This window comes from Eucalyptus grandis, chromosome 6 (genome assembly GCF_016545825.1).
Source record: "Eucalyptus grandis isolate ANBG69807.140 chromosome 6, ASM1654582v1, whole genome shotgun sequence".
NCBI lineage: Eukaryota > Viridiplantae > Streptophyta > Magnoliopsida > Myrtales > Myrtaceae > Eucalyptus > Eucalyptus grandis.
In genome coordinates this window covers 1,516,992-1,538,596 of record NC_052617.1, presented here as the reverse complement: position 1 = coordinate 1,538,596, position 21,605 = coordinate 1,516,992, and the positions used below count along the sequence as shown (strand labels likewise).

Below are 21,605 nucleotides of genomic sequence, written 5' to 3'. Positions count from 1 at the left end.
ATTCCGTAACCAAACATTGAGGATCCAAAGCAAGCCTCTAGTTATAGGGTTGTGTTTTGACCATGACTCCACCAGCAAAAGCACGAATAATGAATAGAATGTAAATTACGTGAGACTATCGACCACCGCCACATTGTTAACATTACTTAAACTATACAAAGTCACGACAATGATTTCATGAAGTCTAAAATGGTCTAGATTGAGTTTCACCTTTTACATAATTATAAGATACATTCACACACTTTGACTTTTACTTTTGATCCAGGATTGTTAGAACTCTCACAATATATAATTATTTATACGTAGACTAATATATCTTTTTGTAATTGTTAAAAATTAGGGATAATAATTTAAACCTGAAAAATGGACAAATTCATTTTCTTAGGAACTCTTTACTTTCATTTAATGCCAAACAAAGGGGCCCTTCAGATTCTTATTCTATAATAAGGAAATGACCACCCTGGGAAAGAGGTAGAGATGCTCCCTATAAACACAGAGCATCGAGACTGATATATAAATTGAAGCACCCTTCCATGGCCATGCATTGCATTCGCAGAGCAGTTTGTTATTGATATTCCTTGTTCATGGCGATCACGCATCGCCCACCGGATGGCACCCGCCCCATGAACCTAAGTTCGACGCCAATAAAGACAATAGGATAAGCAAGGAGGAGCTGCAGGACATCATCCGCAGCTACGGGAAGTGGTTCTCCGGGTGGAAGAGCAAGCAGGCACTGAGTCGCGCTGATGCCAACGGAGATGGATTCATCGACGACAAGGAGATGATCAACCTCGTCGAGTTTGCCAAGAAGCAACTGGGCGTGACTGTTGTAGCCAATTGAACTGTTTTTGTCTGCAAATTTCTTGTACTTGCTGTGAGGTGTCCCTGAAGCTCAACTGTTTTCTGTGTGATCTGAATTCCCTAGCTCCTTATGGAAAAGAAAATAAATACATCAGACATATATAATAGGTTCTGAACAGCGATGCCTTGAATTTCGCTTACAAAATCATGGATATGAATCATCATGCCGAACTTTGTTTTAGCAAAATCACTATAGATAAAAATAAAAAATAAAAATAAAAATAAAAGCACGGATTAATGAAATTATGAACATAATATCACTAATGAACCAAATTGGTTTTCTCCTTCCACGAGATTATTCGGCAAAGAAGGTGTCCAACCTCTATGTGAGATTTTGTGGGACAACTATCAAATGTTTTATGGTATCGGATTTAAGAGTTCTAAGTTCGAATCTTTCCTGGCCCTATTTGCTTCATTAATCGAAGATTTCCATGCCTTAAACTACGGCCAAAATTCAGCCCACGTGTGAGAGAGAGTGTAGAATATTTAAATAATAAACCACACATTTATATAACAATTTAAACTTTTAGGTTGGACTTTCTAACATGATATTAAAGCGTATTTTCCCTTTCGCAAATGTGTGTCCATCCTCCATTTGTCAAATTCCATGGGCCGTTCATAATCCTGCCTACACTTAAGAGAGTGTTAAAATATTATTTCACATCGCTTGACAATGCACCTAAATGCTCTTTAGTCTCCATTCACCTAACAACAGTTGACAGTGGTCCTACGAAATTTCACATACTATCTAAATAAGAGGTCTTGAATTTAAATCTTTCCCGACTCCTATTTTCCTCTCCAATAAAATATTTCCATATAAAGTACTAGGCAAAAGGATCAAACTAAACATATAAAAAAGTAAAAGAATATTTGAATATTAAGCTTTTGAGTTGGACTTCATGATACTCAAAACTTGACTTTTCTCGTTTCAGGACATGGCGACAGCATATTTTAATGCAGAACATTGGTGGCATAACTCAAATTAGGGTTAGCAAGGAGAGATCACGTTTGCGCACACCTTCAAGAATGAAAAATTAAAGAAGAAATTGTTTAGTGTTTCTCTGAACATGAACCGCGGGAGGCAAAAGGTCAGTCCGAGCCCGATCCGGTTTACTGTTTGGCAAGGCATCAAGAAGGGACTCCTTATAGTCCCATACAGAGAACAAGCATCTAGTATGGTTCAGCATAACTCCACAAAGAACGTGTGGCCGATCACTGCTTCTACTCACAAGAGGAGGATCAGTGCAGATACATGTACAAAAAACATATGCACGAGTTCGTGCGTAGAGAGAGATCAATGAATAATTATCAACTTCGATCTAGTGAACTTTACAAGCTGGGGTTTCCCAGCAGCCTATTCCTCATTAAACTTCAAGCAAAAAGAAGATTTGTACAGAGTGAAGTCTTCACGGGATTAGACGATATATTGGTTCTCTTTACAATGTATAATAATTGATAGTCCACGCTTGTATGCTGAATCTTAGAGGCCGGATACAGTGAACACGACTTTTGCCAGTACTCCATGATTTTTCCCGTCACTGGAGCCCCAAAAGACTGCGAATCATCCATAGCTTCAACTCAAACCTGCAATGGTCAGGATGGCTTAATGAGAAGACAGGAAGCTAGTATTTAAACCGTAAATTTGTTAAGCAAACAAAACTCAAGCTCGAAAGGAGTCCAAGAGAGAAGTTTGAGATATAAAAGTAAGACTTAATATACTGGAATTCCCAGTGGCCCTGCGACAGCCTTGCAGGCAAATCCTTTCTCCAAACAGAAAAATTTCGTAGGGCCACAGTGCCTCACTATATAATATCAGTATGAAAAGTAACATATTGACCATACAAATGCCCACAGGATGTATCGGCAGAGTTGAGCACGTGAAAATCTGTCTTCGGCATGACCATGGCATGGCAGTGAAACAGCAGACTGACTCAAAGTTTCATGGCAATTGACAGCAAGAACAAAATTTTTGCTTACCGCAGCTGTCAAAGAAGATTCATGACTAGCCCAAGTTGCATCTGAGCAAGGTGACCTTCTCCAAGTGAACCTTTTCATACATCGATAGTGGCAGGCGGCAGCTTCCAAAAATTCCAAGAATTAAAATCTTCCTATAACCAACAAAGAAATGGCGTATCAAGTGCCAAACCATTAATATTTCCAAACAAAAGGCAACTCTGGGATAGATAGAAAGAGGCCTGAATCCTTTAATTCGAGCAATAAAAAAATCATTTGCTTTCAGAGGTAATTTGTGAAGGCTAGCTAATGCTTGTCCTCCAAAAAAGACCCTCACACATGTCAAAATACACACCAATCAATTGTGGCAAATGCTTGGGTATGCTGTATTTAAGTTGGAAATTCGAAAATTAATAATTCAAAGACATAAATTGCCAATATTTAAGGAGCAAACCTGCTCAACTGCCCTCGGTGGAAACATGCCATGCACCAAAGCATGAAGTGACGTGTAAGATTTCGTGTCAACATGTTTGTTGACAGCAATTTCACCCTGTGAGCAAGAAAATGAACAATGAGTCATATCTTCTATTGATCCTTTCTCTCAAACTCTCTTCAGTAGTCACTGAAAAGGCATCATGTTTCAAATACCTTAGGATTGATGGTGAATATTTTTCCTTTTGGAATTCCGACTTTCAAATAACTGACTTCATCAGTGTTTCTGTTCCCAAAACCAGCATAGAATGGGTTGTGATCAGGAGGAAACAATGCCCTAATCTCCTGGAGAATAGAAGAATCAAAGGAAGAAGCACAATTTAGAAAAAGAGCATTTCCAATCATCTAAAAGAACCACCTATCCAGTCAGATTGCTAAGAGTTGCAAGCATCCATCAATTGCGAGTGAAGCAGCATCAAAATGAACAAGAAGTGTTCCAAAGAATTGCAAAAATCTGATCAGACAAATGAAATTTTGCTGATTTCTTTTTAGTCAACTGTCACTTCACAGGTTCTGGTGAGTTTTCCAGATCTTATCAGAAGGAGCAAAGATGGTGGGTAGTGATTGCAAAAACAGCCTGTCAGATTTTTTTAGCCAAAAATCAATTTTTTGCACCCATATCTCTGTTCATATCATGAGGAGCTATTTTTTGGTGATTATACTACTGAGAATTCCCAAACTCAAAGTATATGGTTCTCAAGATTCCAATTGTATTACCACATCCAAGCTATTCAGTAGTCATTAGAAAATCCACATTGAGGACCACAGTAAGATCTGAATAAGTACATATGTTCTGCAGAGCTTACAATCTACATTTCTAGTTTGTTGTCTCAAGCATCAACGACAACAAAAATAATAAGCATAAATATCAGCCCAGGTCAACTCCTGGGCTACTTGCATCAGCTATGGTTGCATTTAAAACCAACATCAGGTGAACTATTGAGACAAATATATATATATATATGTATATATCAACTAAGGCAGATTCAAGGCAGGTTTATGGTAATAAATAATTTAAGAAAGTAGGCACTTATCAGGACACACTTCTTTAATTTTTATATCAAAAGAAGAATGTGATCATTGGACAAACCTCCAAGCATGCAATCTTGAATTCATGAGGTGCCCTTCTTATAACTGACATAAAAACAAAACTCGAATTAGTCCAGGAGAAATTCAACGAGCCACATAGACTAACTGAACTTCAGCAGAAGATAAGAGTGCCCAGAACCTACCTCATCATCTATTTTCTATAAAATTATTTAAAACTTGTCTAGAATGAATTACTGTGCTGTGTCAGAAATTAGAGACTAAAAGTACAAAACTCCAATATCAAAAAACTTAATGTAAAGAAAGTAGAAATATTTCTGAAAGTCCATGCCTACTTTAAGTTAAAACCTAGAGTTTTACGACAACTAATGGCTTGTTTGGGTTAACTATTACTTTTTACCTTTTGCTTGATCTATAAATCTTACAGCTCATGCATTTTCACATTTTCAAATCTGAAACTCCTTAAACTTCCACAATACATAAATGTTGATACGTAGGGTCACATATAATATTTTCATAGGTTCCTGAAATTCGAATATTTTTCTAAATTTTGGCAGGAAAGCAAAACAAATACTTTTTGCTAATTAAGAAGTGTGAACAAACAGGTCTGAAGTATACTTACCATTTACCAAAAAAAAAAAAAAACAAACAGGTCTGAAGTAAGCTTCTATTAGGCTTTGTTTGGATAGAGTGGGGAAAAAAATGGAAAAAAAAAATTATAATTTCAAAACTGTTCCTCTTTTCTACTCCTGCATTTTTTTCAAATTTTCCTCAACTTTTCCCTCAAATTTTGCATTACCCCATTTTCAACTTCCCTCCACCCAACCAATCCAAAACCAGAACAAATAAAAAAAAAATAGAGGGAAATATCAATATGCTGAACATCTATGAAAAAGGTAGCTGGCTTATTGAATGCAAGACAATCAGCTCATCAATCTTGATTATAGATGCCTTTTGTAAAGATAGTAACCTACTACAATATCTATTGTCAATTTACCCAACCATAGCCATAAACACTGTACCTTCTCGATATAAAGAAGGGAAAAGTCCATCAGGAGAAATGACAACAGGTCCATCCGGTAAAGTCTTGCCATCCTGAAAATGCAAAGAACCTAACAGCTGAAATGCATATAATGATGACAACACATGTTTACTCACATTTCCATGATCTTAGGGTATTACCTGCTTGATGTTGAACAGAAATCGCCTAGTGTGATAAGCCTGAGAAATTGCACGTGCACTAAGAAACAGCAATTGATACCCATTTTCCTGGAACAATGACCAAGACTTAATGTGTGAGTTTCAAAGATCTCGTTCTCAACTTCGCAGTCAAGCGTGCATGATGCATTGGTGGGGCAGAGTGAACTCTCCAGAAAAATTAGGATAGGGAAAACCAAATATATCATATTCTTAATTCCGAATGTATTCAGGTGCCATATTGAAGAGATGACATTTCAGTCAAACACACTTGATAAAACCCCAGCCTATCAAATTTTCCCACCTGAGGAGAGTTTAAGCAAGGGATCTACAACATTCTGTGGGAGTCAAAAACTCATTTACGTAGAATATTATGAAAAGACGGACAAACCTTAATAGCTGAAAACAGATGTGCAACCCCACTTTGTGACCAATCAACTCCAACCAAAGGCATAAACTGACCCAAAACATCTGATCTGTTCACAACAAAATACTAATGAGGATCAAATCTATGAGGAAGCAACCAGTCTGTGACAGAGTTAAACCATGGAAATAGTATCTACGAAGGATGAGCCAGTAAAATATGGAGAAATTCAGACTGATGAACTGCACAACCGAATCACAAACATCAAGGATGCTAGAAACCCTGAGTGCAAACAGAAAAACGGAATCATGTATAGAAGGGACAATTCTTGTCATTTCACTTTCTTGCTGGTATCGAAGATAAGTGTCTTGAAATGACAAGATGGTCTAAATATGACTAATATGAGGAAAAATTGAATTTTGTGCGAAAAAGAAATCGAAGTTATGCCATGTTTCAAGTTGATTGGGTTCATTTCATGTCAGCAGTTTTCCCTCACCAAGTGTTCTCTTATTCATGTCGCAGTTTCGTATCATGTTAGAAGCAGCTCCAAAGGGAAATTCACACATCAAATTAGAACATAAATCATTTTTCTCTTCATTTTTATAATTGTTCAAGGCAGTGGATTAACAGTTTTCATGCAAAAGTCATAAGTAACTTGGTCAAGACAAAGGCTATCGATTTAGTGTCTATAACTTGATGGAACCATGGAAAGCCCATGCAACACAGAACAGAATATTCAAAGAGGTAGTTTGTATAGTTGTGGAGCATAATTTTGAAAAAATCATGGTTAAAACATAGGGGATGAACACACAGCAAGTGATCAGCAATGAGAGGGAAGTAAAACTGTTTGTCCACTGTTTGTCCCTTAATATCTAATGCCTAATCCTTATCTGGCCCCTCATTCTTACAAAATGAGGCATGGAAGATCAAAGAGAAGGGTACGCTTACAACTGTGAGAAGATTCAGCTCAGGACTACCCAAAAGTCATTACAACATAAAGCATTATGCAAGATGGATTTCCTCCTTCATATTGGCAAGGCTTCCCTAATCTTGGCTAAGCAAATGACAACATGTTGCATCGTGCTGTTTCACTCTATTATTACATCTCACAGAAGGCAACAACTGTCCCATTTTGCAAGTTCTATTTCAAGGAGTGGTGTCTGCAGCCACTCATTGCCAGACTTGCTGCCTGCACAATTATTTTACTTACAGAGCATCTAAATGAAACAAATATCACAAAGCAGTGTGCTATTTTATGTGCATTCCAAAAAATGGACTCACCTGGTTATGGTCCCATCTACATCCGAGATGATGACACGACTGTTCCATTTCCACAAATATATTCGTGCGTCAACCTGAATCATGATGAAAAATCCCAACTCAGCAGAAACTTCTTTTCTGCTTTGAGATAAATAAGGAAAGGAACGTCACTGTTCTCTAAAAAGCGACTTCTTAAGGTTATGGTGAGCAAAAAACCTGCTGCTTTCCCAGCATTGCAGTGGAAAATGTGAAGGTCACCAAATTGCTTCCTTCTTTCAAATTTAGGGACGCAAGCTGCTCAGATGTAGGAGTCATTGCCTTTGCCATCTTTTTCACCACTTTTGGTTTAGGCAGCAATTCGTCTGCATTAGGGCTGTTAGCTGTCTCTGAAACACTTTCAGCACCAAAGCTTCTGACACTATACCTAGCTTTTCGAGATTTGGAATTTTTCAAGGAGAAGGGCCAAATTCTCCAGCTTCCACCAGCTGGAATTATGACTTTTGATGCATTTCCATCAAGAGTTCTCTCCTCTTTATCAATGGCTATCATGCCCTTGGGTTCAAATATTCGATCAGCTCCAAAAGAAGCCATCCCCAGAAGAATGGGAGAAGCTGCATCCCAGGGGAAGTATTGACCACCAATTCTAACAACAAGCCTATCATCCTTGACAACAGAAGGACCTAGAGAAGTATATCTATGGATGTCCAACTTTTCAGCATCAAATGCTTGGGATGCAGCATCGGCCCCCATACCTACATACAACAAGTGTTTGCAGAGGGACACTTCTGCATTAAGCAACACAAAGGTGAGTTCAGTCAGTAATCTGCTTCAGCAATTGTAAAAAGAGAAGCGGATAAGCTTCTTCTTTTTTTCCCCAAAAGCTACCATTTTATTCAAGGCTAGTCAGATACAGAAAAGAAGAAACGCATTGTAAAGATACAAAAACAAATGAAATATTTAGTCGATAATGAAACTCTCTCTCTCTCTCTCTCTCTCTCTCTACTGACATCTAATGTGCAATCCATGTTGAGAGAAATAACACTGAAAATATCCAGTAAAAAGAAATAAAAAACAACCAAACTACGTTTGACAGCATCAAGAGGGTAGTTAACGATGCAAAATATCTCACCTACTGCAGGATCAAAAGGGAAATTCTTTGTGCCTCCTAAACCCTGGATGTCTCCAGCGTTAGGCTGGTCTTGCGCTAATTGGTCCTCTTTGCATGCATAAGACTTTGAACAACTTGCATCTTCCTTGCTTGGGATAGAAAATTCCAGCGATTCGTAATTTGAGTCTAATGAGTGACCGAGGGGAATGTCGAGCTCACATGAGTCCAGATTTTCAACATTAGACCTCATGTTTGGCATTGATTCCACTAGCCGCATACCTTCATCCCCATCGATGCCATGGCTTCTAGAAATGTTAATAGGGCTTGAGATAATATTTGAGTTCTCAATTGTATTATCAGGGTCAACTGATGAATTCTCTTGATCGTCAAAATCAGAAGATGCACATGACTTCTCATGTCCATCACTCGAACCAGTCTCCCCACTGCATTGCATACTCAACAAGAGATGACTTTCTTCATTCGCAGGCTCTGGTGAAACTGCATCCACACATGTAACCTCATTGACATTGAAACCATCAAGGTCACTGAAAGGAAATTGTTCCTCCTCTGAACTTTCAGATGTTGGAGAAATTGTAGTTTTTGACACAAGGCAATCACCTAGGCAGTTCTCAGCATTGCCACTAGACTCCAACTTAAGTTTCAGCTCTCTACCGATATTATCTCTATAGCTTTTATCATTGTAAGAGAGGTAATCTTTTTCAGTGACACTGATCATGCTCCGGATATCTTCACCACATGTGGGTTCAGCTTCTGCTATCTTGTCAAAAGAAGCCACTGCTGAAACTGGCTCTTCGACTTGCAGTTTAATACATTCATTTATTAACCAAGAAGACGTCTGTTGAGAATCCTTCTGTTTTCTGTCCAGTTCAACATCTTCAGCTTGGAACTCGGTGATTATATCCTGCTAAAAACCTATGATTACTCAGTCGAGACAGCATATAAGAACACAATAAAGAACATTTAGAGTGGCTCCAGCAGAATGCTAGATAAAATCACCAGCAGTTAGATACCAAAATACCTAATAATAAGTGTTTCTATCCTAAGTATAATGGATTATAAGGATTTCATGCACTGATACACCATGATCAATGACCTCAAAAGAGAGCTTACCTCAGGCAGTACCACAGTTTTGGCTTCAATTGTCTTGATAGAAACTTCACCAGCTTCTCCACCAGCAAGGTACACTTCTTCCTGAGAATGCTCAGTTGATGAATGCAATCCTGAATCAAAGGTCTCTGACATCACCCAGTAAGCACAGGATTCAACTTTATCAGCGTCCCTGTTCTCGCCAAGAGTGTCATTTTCCAGAAAATCAGCATTCTTTTCAGTGGAATCCCATTCATATTTCTTGAGTTCTTCATGATCCAGTGAACTGGAAGTGTCTGAAACAGGGCCAGCGATCTTGGCAATTACAACCTCCGCATTTACAGTCTGATTGGCAGTATCTACACTATGTACATACTGGGTAGTTTCTTCCACTATTACGTCACTCTTCTCTTCCAAAACACTGTCCCTGACAGTCGAAATTTCAAAAACTTGTCCTGAAGTGCTAACACGTGGCAATTCTTTGCCACCATTAGAAACACAATGCTCCACCTTTTCAACAGACGGATCATGGTGACCAATTTCAGTTCCTTCACACGATAAACCGCTCTTCAAAGGATTTTCTGCCCCACCATTTTTGTCCTCTATCTGCAAAACCTCGTCAGGCTTATTATCCAGAACAACATTAGGATGAAACCGAGAAGCAGCATCCTTCCCGTAGTTCTTAGTGGAAAGATTTGTGGACCACTTCATCTCCAAGAGGTCTGCGGCAATCTCCGCACGCTCCAACGAATCCACCCTCTCCACACCGGGATCACCATCTTCATCCTTGTAACCATCTGCCTTCACCGACCTCCGCCCAAAAACCAGCCCGAAAATGCGCGACCTTCGAGAATTGGTCCTAGCAACAATCTTTTCATCGCTCAAAATGATGGAATTTGGTCCTCTTGTGTCGTAATTGCAGCTTTTGCTCTTCACCGGCCTCTTATTTGCCCGAGACTGCCCATCTGTGTCATCGCCGGAAGACGAAGAAGACGGGAGCAACACCAAATCCCCATCTTCTCCCTCGACTTCTCGGAGGAAGTAAGCCTCTCCTCTTTGGTCCAAAAACATGTGGAAGTCGGCCTCAACTCCATTGACGCTGATGTTGACGATCTTCTCCTTCGCCTTCAACACGCCTTGGAATTTCCCAAAGCGGACATACCAGGGAGACGATTTGAAGCTGCCATCCGGTTGCTCCACCACAATTATATCCACAGCTCCACCAAAGGGATGAAATGGACCAGAAACAGTGGAGACACCCCGTGTGATGTAATTACCTAGCCTACCTACTGCATACATCTTTACAAAAATGTTATGATCCCACAACACAACCAGATGCAGAATTCAAACTCCAACCGTAATTCAAGCACCCAAATGATTGCCTCACATAATCATGAGGCATTCTCTCTCCCTTTCCCTCCCTCCCCCCTCTCTCAAAACAGCAAACTGTTCTCTTTTTGAATTTCAATCTCCCGAAACAGCAAAACTCCAACTGGGTTCAATCAAGAACCCGCGAGAGACCAGGATTGAACTCCTCCGATCACAACCCAGACCGACGGAATCTCAATCTGACACCGCCGGGTCACGACCCAATTAATAGCAACTCGTAAAGCTCCACCCTTTGCAGGTGCGGAGCCGATAACTTGTCGATCCGACAACAATTAATGATCAAACAAACTAACCGCCCCGCAAATCAAATTGAGGAAAAGAGAAGAAGAAAAATTAGTAATCGAAGAGCGGAAGAAACCCGAAAGGACTCCTCTCGCTTGCGGAGACAGCTTAAGAAGAACGGACCGCCAGCAAGTGCAGAGAGAGCTCCACCGTGTAAGCAATCAAAAAAGAATATTCTTTCAAATGTATTCGGATCCAAGTCATCATCATCATTGAATCTCCCCAGCAGGCAAGAGACACCTCATTCACGTAATCCCATTTCTTCTTTTCCTCTCTCTTTTTTTTTTTTTCTTTTGGTTCCTTCAATCCTCTTTTTTTTTTTTTTTTCTTTTGGTTCCTTCAATCCATCTAGTGATGCATTGAATAAACACCACCCATTGAATGCATGTAGTTTTACATATTATTCAACGACTAATCAAATTCTGATACAATAATTGCGCCTTAAGCGAGAAAGACACTGACCTGTAAAAACGGGCCCAAGCCAACGTTACTTAAAATGAAAAATGACCATCAAACAGGGCGGTCTCCATATGGAAGATAGATCTAGAGAGAGAGAGGGAGAGAGGGGCTTTTGGGTGGGCGTGTCCTTGGAAATGTCGAACAAATATCGGAAAAAGCTTAAATGACTAGGTCGGCTGGGGATGGTTCCTTGTCCCAGATTTGGATCAGAACTGTTTCGATTTAGTTGGGACCAATGAAGCCTGTTGGGCCCCCTTTCACAACTGCATTCTTCGTGACCATGGAACATGAGTCAACGCGCTCTGTTTTCTCGAACGCCGGAACGTGCTCTGCTCTTTCTTTTATTCAAATTTGGGGGTCATGGCGCCCTGTTTCTCCTTCCCCTGTTTTTAATTTTTGCATTCAGTACTCTCTGTCCTGAACGTGAGAACTTCCAATGATTGAGATTGTCGGCTAATTTTGCAAATTGCAGCTCGACAAGTTTAAAACTTTCAATGATCCGAATGAAATAGAAATGTGGGTTGAGTTACTACATGGGGGTGATGAATCATGGTGGATTGATTGGAATTGAGTTAGCTGTCCATTACTTCACGCCATGATTAGCTAAATGCCGTTGACAAGCAAGACCCTTCATTTTCTTTTTCCTTTGCTTTCCTTTCGATTTCCTTACTTTCTTTCACATTATTTATTTCATATTTGCCTGCTAATGATAAGCTATGATTGCACGACATCAGAATGAGCGTCTTATATTGTTTTTGCACATATAGGTTTGCGTCTATTTTCTTTTACTATGTTCAATCGTGTGTTACTCTTGCATACTACTGCAAACTAGGCTTCAAATTGACCTCAAGGTGAAATATAACCAAGAGTATAGTTCAAGCGATGGATCCTCATAAAATGAACAATCGATGGGCAAAAAGAAATTGACAATTGATATTACTTTTTATTTCATTTATTAATGCCAGGCCTTCTATAATGTCACTATTCGTCAAGCACCTTAAAACAAGTAGCACTTCTCAATTGGAATTGCCGAGAGAAGGTTGTATGCAAGAGTCCATGTGCTGTGAGGATTGTAAAGGGTCTAATGTTTGTACTATGCCAGATCATTGTCACATTTTTAGATTAACTCACTTAAAATATTATCCGTTTTGGCCCATTCCATATCAAATCTCATAGTTTTGTTCTTTTACATATAGATAGGTATTTTTTTCAAGAGGTCATCTATCATTACCAAATCTCACAATTTTGTCTCTTCATGTACAAGCATACACTTTCCAATAATATCATCCATCTCAGTAATATTTAAGTTTAGGCTTACTTAACTTTAGAATTCCAAAACAAAACTTGTTTTTATGACTTAATTCCAGTTTTCATGTATATCCTTTCTCCATCATAAAAGGCTACAAGAGCCGCTTCTTGTCCAGGTTCTCTAGCTCGAGGACTACTACTCACCCTCATTGGACTGGGTCATTATAGACCCATCAACTTCCATGTGATTCATCCCGAAACCACACACATATTTGAGGGAGTGTTGCTTTAATACCATATCATGGAATCCCTGGAGTAAGTTATACTGTTCGTTTTGATAAGTCTTATACTAATTCTCATGATTTTGTCCTTTTATGTAAAAGTACTTTCCTAGAAGGTTATCAATCATGATAGTGCTCTACCATAGGCATATGGTTAATTTTGGAGTTTTGACATAATATTTGTCATTATGTAAAAAGTTATATTCATGAGTTAATTCTAATTTAATATATATCAAAATCGCTCTCTCTCCCTTATTTCCATTCATTCTTGTCTCCTTTGAGCCTATTAAGAGTCATTCTTTGTCAAAGTTCTTTAGTCCCGATAACCACTTTATGCTTTCGTTGGATCGGATCGTTACAATCCTTTTTAAGGTATTGCCTATGTCCTGAGCTCCAAGTTGATCAATAAATCGACCACAGTGGCAAGCACTAAGCAACGCCAATCAAAAAGAGGAGGCGGCATTGCACCTGCAATGGCAGCTGGAATTAAGAATTGAAAAGTTTGAGAGTGACCCATCAATCTTTCCATCACTTTCTTCTACAGATGCAGCGAACCATCTTTGAACTTTTTTTTTCCCTTCTTTTTTTTTTTCCCTCTTTTCAACCTGAGTTGTAGGTTTTCGAACCGTGTTGGGATATTTTCTTTCCTTGGTGGGAATGTCTGGTTGAGATGATTCATGGATTCAAAATTAAGAGGTTCGTCTTGCCCAACGGTCCAACATTTATGAATTAGACCAGTGGTTGGAGGTAGATGAGAAGAAGCAGACAGCAGAACCGGCTCGAGAGATCTTCTTCCTCTACGTGGTACGGATAAAAAAAAAGAAATTGTTCCGTGAAATCAGATCAGCGTCGGTCCACATTTGTATGGAACATTCCCGTTTTCATTTCCTTAGCACATATGGATCTGTCCCATCGTTTCGCAACAGACTATCCATCACGATCTCCTCAATAGATTAGCAGTGAGGCATGTCGTAAATGGGCCAGTCAATTGATCACCGATGGACGACATGTTCAAGTGAACCAATAGGGACGAGTCACTTTTCCGAAACTCACATGTGTATGCACCGTGTGGGTCTTGGTTTGTTGGTCGATTGAGCCGCCATACTTATGAGTGGGTCAAATCAAAAGGCCAAGTCCTCACCAAAAATTCCCCAACTTTTACTTTGGCGACGTAAATGTCCTGGCTTTTCAAACGACAAAAACATTATTTGTCAAAAAAAAAAAAAACGACAAAAACATTAAAGAATTTTTAAAAATAAAATTACCCATCCATAAGTTTTGCATCCATACAAGTTGTCAAATGTGTACAAATGACATGCTAGTAAGAGCCAAAAGACACTATGGACAATCAATAAAAGTCAGATTTCATTATTGCTATAATATGTTATCATTTCTGATTCGTCCTTACTTAGACAAACCTATTCCACATGCATTTTGAAAGATCACTAAAGCTTTTTTTCTATTAATATGTCCTCCTAAAACGTTGCTATCAACCACGTCACATGTCATATCAGCTTGCATGGACGGTAAATCTTAAAACAGATATTTTTCATCTTGTGTAAGAATTCACGTGTTCTTTTGGTTTTCTTAGAAAGCCAGGGTTTTTTTTTTTTTTTTAGTACTTTACAGGTAAAAGTTGATGTGCATTTTGGGATTTGGCCTGTTCAGAATGTCATATGTATTTACTTTACTGGAAGTCTATGTGATTATGCAATGTCTTTATCTTAATTAAGTTGATGGAACTGACATCCTATAAGCAGAAGTTACATGGGCTTTTTTGGGTGTTGGGATGGGCTGGACTTTAGTCTTGGAAAATTTTGGAGAACTTGATCACGAGTCTACTTGGTTGGTTGAGATTCATTTGGTCCTCTGGAGCTAATTCCAAGCATCAATGATGATACATGGCTCGTTTGTCCAATTTCCCCTTTTCTCTTTCTTTTTGCAAGAGATTCTAATTCCCAAAACAAGAGAAAAACATTTTCAAATCCTAGATTTCGGGTTAACCTTGATGTCAGTTTATATTTGTTTTTCTTTCTCCGGTAGGATATATAGCGAGAGAAGGATATTCTATGTCATTAATTAAGCAAAGCCAACAGCCACTTCAATCTCAAACTTTTACCAGAAAATGTCACCATGAAAAACTCATGCAGATTTCTAAAAACCAAATAAGAACACTTGGCTACCTATGAACAAAATCACAATTAGCAATAATTGAGATTACAGTTACATAAGCAATGAATTTCTTACCTTCTAAATTTGAATTCAAAAAAATAACCTAGTATTTAATAATCCATAATCTAAAATTATATTCAGAAATAGATCAAAGTCTTTTCATACTATTACATTCTTTATTTATTCATTTTCTTTTTACTATTTCTCTTCGTGCGGAATGCACGTGCTGTACTAAGGAGAACGAAATTCATCATTGAAAGAAAAAGAATAAGATAAGTATGAGATTGACAAAAAGCAATGAATGAAAGTTGAATAAAATAAAATGGTTGTTCCGATTATTTTAATGAGGAACGTCAAATTCAAACAGGACCTAATGTCAAAATGTCAAACGCTATCTCCTAAAAGTAGTATGAAAGAGAGAAAAGAAAGAACAAACTTAGAGAGGAAAAGGCTGTTTTCTGAATTATTACTCGCTGTTCCATGTCGTCCTACAATGCGTATGAAGCGTTGTCATGATGATTAGGGCCAGGTCTCATGGCAAATTCTTGGAAGCAAAGCACTGAATCAACCTGAGATCTTGCTTGAATGGAGATTACATCCTCTCTGCTGCATGATCTTTCTTTCTCCGTTTCTTCTTTAGGTTGTTTTTTTTTTTTTTTTTTTTTTTTTGGGAGGGTCGGAGATTACTTTACATCTTTAGTTCACTTGGTGGAAACCAGAATTGATGGGATAAGCTGTTCATGATTGAAGAGGCAGCAGAAACTGACCTTGGACAAACAATAGTAAGTTCAACATGCTCCACTGATTTTGCACTTTCAAGGGTACAATCATATGAGGGAAATTTGGACTTGTGATTCACATAGATAAGTCTACTCAAAATTCTAAATCTTGTCTCGAAAATGCAACCGTCCTAACCAAGATCCGGCAGCCCTAGGTTAGATTTGGTCAAGAGGCAGCTACACTCGATCACCCTCACTCGCAATTGATGAAGGTCTTTGGCCACAGGCTGGGGCCTGGCTTCTATTGCTGGCCATGGCCCACCATGGCCATCCCCTTCCGCCAATGGTGGGGCGGGGGCCGCGACGAGGATCCTATAAGCCCTTGCCTGATTGTTTTTCTTTTGAGCTTATTTTTAATCTAATTTACATGAAATTTGGAGTAAAAATCATATTTGGATTAAACCAACCTTATTTTAGTCTCATGTCGATCCACGTGGGATAGAGAATATAATTAAGAAAAGAGTCAAGTTAGAATTTTTCATTTTTTATTAACCAAATTGGATGAAGTTAATAAAAAGACTTAATTGCATTTTTCGTGAAAGTTTCTTAATTGCATCTTCGTGATAAGTTTGTAAGACTTCTGGTTTAACATTAATCTGTTAACCAAATTTGGGATATGAAGGTCATTTTATTTCGAGGGCAAGATCTGACTTTTAAGTTAATGCAAAAACAAACTTATGGAAAAGTCTGTAAAGATCCATGGAGAGAAGATTGGTGGAGATGGCTGGGGGTATCCGGGAGATTTCCATCTCAAGAATTGAAGGATATCATCCAAATCTCATCGAGTACTCTACATAAACTGCTTTAGAAGAGGATCACATGCAAAGATCACAGGATCTAAACCTCAACGAATACTCCGTACAAACTGCTTTGAAATAGGGTCACATGCATAGATCACGGACCTAAAAATAAGATGGGGACTAATATGTGCATACTGCGCCAGTGGGCATCCAAGCAGCCATCAACAAACAGTCGAGCCAATGTGATTTTTGACGTGGACAGAATACGCTAAAGTTGTCGACCCCCAGCATAATGCAATAAACAAAAATCAGAATCGGGATTTCGTTAACAGTCCCCAATCCTCCCACCAATTGTGGTCTCAATTTCATTGAGCAGTCGTTGCTAAGGGAGGCTCTTTTCTTTTTAATCATTAAGAAACGCCTCTTTCTAGAGCCCCACCGGCACAGTTTTTTTTCTGGCGGGCCAATCCTCGATCGTTGGCCAAAAGGTTGTGGCCTCTTTTTGCAGTTCTCAATATGCAGAAACTAGGAATCTGCGCACCATGCAATGTCTCTCGTGCGCTTCAGTCCGAGTGCAGATCCACGCATGCACAGTCCGATGCGAGCTCCTTTAATCTTCTCGCGTCTCAAAGGGAAAAGGAAAGGATTTCTGCTGGATGCAACCCTTTTTTCCAGGGAGCACTTTTCCAATCCCTCCTTGCTTTTTGGTGTGATCTTTTGAAAAGGAAATCAAAGGCACTTTCTATAAACTTCATGTGGGTGTGTGGGGTTTGTGACAAAAGGTGTTTTAGTAGTTGCAATAAGCCATCTTACACGGCCCCTTGCTCGTATTAAAGTTGCTGGATCGATCGGTAGGGAATCATTATTAGAAGCTATCATCGTCAGCCCTATCATTGTGATCTTTTGGTGTTACTCGAGAGAATAAAGGTCATCAGCAATAGCTCCCACTAATGCATGAGTGCAGTTGGTGCGCCAAAGGGGCTAATGAAGGACCGAGTACCTTCTGCTTTTCTTTTGTTCTCATCACGTAAATAATTGTTGTACTTGGCCTCTCCCCTTTTCAACAGAGCTTAATCATCGAAGCTCGTGAGCCCCACACGCCCTATTTGAGAGAAACTTTGAAGCTCTCTCCTTTTGACAGTATCTGACCGATCTCCTTTCCGCACTATGAGCAGCTTGCTACTATTTTGATTCCTTTTACTCTCTACTCGTAGAAGGAGGAGGGCTATTTTCGTTTTCCAGAAAAAAGAATTTCCAGTGAAGATGTCATTGTACCAAATGTATTTTTAGTTTGTTTGAAGGACCATCGCTGTCGAGATCGGTTCGCATAAGTAAATACCATCGTTGCAGTCAATATCTCCCGTTCGACCATTTTGCTAATGCGTGCTCAAGTTTATTTTGAGCATAGTATAATTACAGTCCCTGAAAAGTCTCTAGAAGAAAGTCTGAACTGGATTGACTTCTCGAGGATATGAGTACAAAACACGGGGCAAATCAACTTCTTGAGTCTACGCCAATCCCCAAGCTGTTACAGCCGATTTGAGAGTACATGGAAAAATCTATCTTCTCTGGATTGCACAGTGCGCTGCTGGTAGGTAGTCGGTACAACTGTTGTTGTGTATCTTAATAACAAGTGGGCACAATTAAACAGAATATGAGATTCGTCCTGCATTGCCTCCGCTTAACATCACCTAATGAACGAAATTTCTTGTTATTGAACTGAGATAAGAGAGACCTTATTTTTAGCAGAAACTACTCGTAAGATTATGAGCCAAGTTGCTGTTATGAAAAAAGAAAACATCACCATTGATACAAAATATGGTGGGAAACAAAAGCATACTGAAGAATCATCACAGAAAAATCATTTGGAATCATTACACACGGTACCACATGATACATGACCCAAATGGTGAAGGAGGATGATTTCCAAGATGTCGTATCGATGCTGCCAGGGGGTGGATTGATTGTGTAGTTGCGTGAATAAACCTCACGGCTATCTTATGGGTTCAATATGAGATTTCATATGATACAAGATCAAGTTTCGTTGGGGGTCTTCATCATCCATATTCGAAAAAGCTAGGTGTGTGTTAGATATGGAAACAAGATGAATTCACAGCATTGTTTCGACATGCTTTTTAAAAGGGAATCTATGGTATTAAAACGAGCTCGAATAGCCTCAACAGAAGTGAATCATTTATAAGCGAAAGAAAGAGTGCATGAAGGGAAAAGAGAGTGAAGTAATCAAGCTTCAGGGGCAAGAGAATAATGACAAAGAAAAGGAAGAAATTTATTGCTTGTATAGGAAGAGAAAATAGCCAAAAAGGTATGTCCTGCGTTGGCTCTAGGAATAAACTAAATATGGCGGAGAGCAACCACGCCTGATCCACATTGCATGGAGCAAAAACTAAAGAAAAAGCACTTAAAAATAAAATCTCCGATGGGACACTGAAGCCCATGAAACTTTTTGACTAGAAACTCAAGACCCATATTAGTCAAATTCCGCAATTATGTGCAAAAGAGGCCCTCGTTACAAGGCACCAACAAATTATTTTATTGCTCAAGTGGTTGCAGTTTCCGAGTGAGAGAATTTTTTAATTCCTCTGAATGGTGGCAGGGCAGAACCCAATGCATTTTCCTAGGACATCATTTGAAGGAGATGCAGTCAAAAGCACCCAAAACCTGCCTCTGCCAATCTCAAATCTGTGACATTTTGCTGTCATCTCAATCTATGATTCTCAAAAAACTCATTACATTTATCGATGTGATATACAATTAATTATACACAAGGAGATAATGATTCGATGACTATGTCAAAAAAAGAAAAAAAAAAAAAGTACAGAACCTAAGGCGACAATTGATAAAAAAATACACATCAAGCCTTGAGCTTTCCTTCGGCTGCAATGGAGTTCTTGCAATGGGCAATTGCAGCTTGAATTGCAGCCTGCAACTCTTCCATGGTGCTTTGATCTGAGGTAGAAGAAGTGAGGGCTGCGGTTGGAACTAGCAGGCCACTGTTGGTTGGGGATGTCCTCATTGATGCTGGTGCTGAGAATTGAGGAGCTCTCAGTTCTGGATTCTTTCTCCTCCCATCGACATTCCCTGAGAAAGAATGTGACTGCCTTCTGAATTGGGCACCTTCTTCTCCTCTCCTGCCTCTAAACAGCAAAAGTGGCCTCACCATTCTTGCATACCTTTTCAACATCTGGGCCATGTCAAAGCTGATCACTTTCTTCCTCTTCTGCTTCTCTTTGTAATCTTCCCCATCTCCAACTTCACTGGCTCTTGACTTATTCCGTCTGGGTATCCCAAATATGGAAAAGGATCTGAGCTTGCTTCTTCCCCGAGGAGCTTCACTCTCTTCATCACCATTTATCTTCTGCTTGTGTTCGCTGCTTTTGCCATAGCCACCACGGTCATCTTCATCGCTGTCGCCACGGTCATAATTGCCATAACTCTTGATGGAGCCTTGATCATCTGGGAAGTCCCTTATGGGGAGGGTGAAGCTGTCCAAGGAATTGCCGGAGGAGCGCGGAGAGACGGGGAGATGGGAGAGGAGGTGGAGAGGGAGTAAGTGGCCATGGAAGAAGATGTCATCAGCAGGAGACAGGTCAATCGCTCGGGAAGTCGGGTTCTTGGTTTTGCTCGGTGTGGTGGTGGTGTTGGGGGTGGTGGAGGAGTGTAGGGAGATTGTGAAGGAGAATTCATGAGTAGGGGAGGAGGCAGCCGATGGTGGCGATGCGGAAGTTGTAGGCGGCGGTGGCGATGGTGGCTGCAGCGGTGGCTGCTTTTGTTCTCTTCCTACACCCTTCTGGTGCTCAAAGGACTCCATAATTCGATTGGGAATCAATAATTCACCCGAGACTATATTGAAAATTAACGAGCTGTAGGACGGTACGTAGATTCCTTTAAGCTGCTACACAGAGTGAGTAGAGAGAGAGAGAGAGAGAGAGAGAGAGAGAGAGAGAGAGAGAGTAAGGCATGGAATGTGCTTTGGACAAAAAGCTTGACATATATAAGGGGGTAGGCATTAGAAAAATGGCATCACCATCCTTGATGGGAAAAGAGTAATATGGCCATGAATGAGTCTTCGAAAAAGGGAGGTGATATAACCTTTCTAATTTTTTAGACGCAATTGTGAAATGAGGTTGGTGGGTCCTTGTCAAATCCAACAGCTATTTAAGTACTGATTTTGGAAATTGGAGATTCAGAAGATCCAAATTTGCCACCAAAAAGCATAGATGGGAATCGTCAAAGCAGACTGGTTTTTGGGTACGTGTTTCTATACCTCTTGAGTTGTTCTTGCAAACGAGAGGGCCGATGGGTCACCTTCATACATGCCCACAACCCGCTCTGGTTTCTAGGGGAATCTAGGAATTCTACATAAGCCAAAAGGCATAATGCTCACCATGAACATTTTACTGTTATTGCGTCCTCTATTTGCACAGAGATCGCATCAGAGAAGGCGCTTCGGGGGCGCCTTGCCTTCTTCCCGTGCAAAGATAAGAGAAATGATCGATGATGCAAAGGCCGGCAATGCGAAGAGAACGAGAGGAGGATGAAGTGGGCGAAGATGGAAGCGTGACGTCACTCGCGAACGGCTGAGGCACTCACGCACTGATGAAAGGCTTTTAAGTCAAGGCACTGAGGAGGGTCCATGTCCCTTGTGAATCTCATTCGCTCCAGGAGATATAATTTAATTCGGAAATTCACCGGCGAATGCGACGCGCACTGAGGGCCGGCAACAGTGATCGCGAAGAAAGAATTCTTGGACTTTTTAATCCCCCTTTGAAATTCGGATGCTTACGCTCGCGCGGGTAGAATATCTTGCGCCCCGCACGACATTTCGACAATGAAAGGATTCATGGC

At 39.8% G+C, this 21,605-nt stretch overlaps 2 protein-coding genes across 5 annotated transcripts; both read right to left on the bottom strand.

Moving 5' to 3' along the window:
* Positions 1-2,064: 2,064 nt before the first annotated feature.
* LOC104447902 (phosphatidate phosphatase PAH2) lies at positions 2,065-11,670 on the bottom strand. Of its 4 annotated transcripts, none has more exons than XM_039315246.1 (13): positions 11,523-11,670; positions 9,414-10,688; positions 8,304-9,207; positions 7,391-7,959; positions 7,196-7,269; positions 5,942-6,026; positions 5,536-5,622; positions 5,376-5,448; positions 4,397-4,440; positions 3,463-3,591; positions 3,269-3,364; positions 2,839-2,969; positions 2,065-2,445 (listed from the first exon to the last, which is right to left on the bottom strand). In XM_039315246.1, exons 2-12 carry the CDS (start codon positions 10,686-10,688, stop codon positions 2,913-2,915), a joined length of 3,393 nt encoding a protein of 1,130 aa, XP_039171180.1. In that variant the 5' UTR covers positions 11,523-11,670; the 3' UTR covers positions 2,065-2,445; positions 2,839-2,912. The 4 variants fall into 4 exon arrangements, with proteins under 4 accessions (XP_039171180.1, XP_039171181.1, XP_010059949.2 ...); XM_039315247.1 differs by having other exon boundaries at positions 9,414-10,678; positions 11,523-11,665; XM_010061647.3 differs by lacking the exon at positions 11,523-11,670 and having other exon boundaries at positions 9,414-11,366.
* A 7,801-nt stretch (positions 11,671-19,471) lies between these two features.
* Positions 19,472-21,346, bottom strand: LOC104447903 (BRI1 kinase inhibitor 1). The gene has a single exon (XM_010061649.3). The coding sequence runs from the start codon at positions 20,566-20,568 to the stop codon at positions 19,612-19,614; it is 957 nt and encodes a 318-aa protein (XP_010059951.1). The 5' UTR covers positions 20,569-21,346; the 3' UTR covers positions 19,472-19,611.
* Positions 21,347-21,605: the final 259 nt, after the last annotated feature.

Excerpts from the sequence above, each read along its gene's own strand:
- LOC104447902 (XM_039315246.1), bottom strand. The coding sequence starts at position 10,688 with ATGTATGCAGTAGGTAGGCTAGGTAATTACATCACACGGGGTGTCTCC. Across the intron at positions 3,365-3,462 it reads TATTCACCATCAATCCTAAG|GGTGAAATTGCTGTCAACAA; the intron begins GTATTTGAAACA and ends TCTTGCTCACAG. Across the intron at positions 2,970-3,268 it reads CACCGAGGGCAGTTGAGCAG|GAAGATTTTAATTCTTGGAA; the intron begins GTTTGCTCCTTA and ends TGTTGGTTATAG.
- LOC104447903 (XM_010061649.3), bottom strand. The coding sequence starts at position 20,568 with ATGGAGTCCTTTGAGCACCAGAAGGGTGTAGGAAGAGAACAAAAGCAG.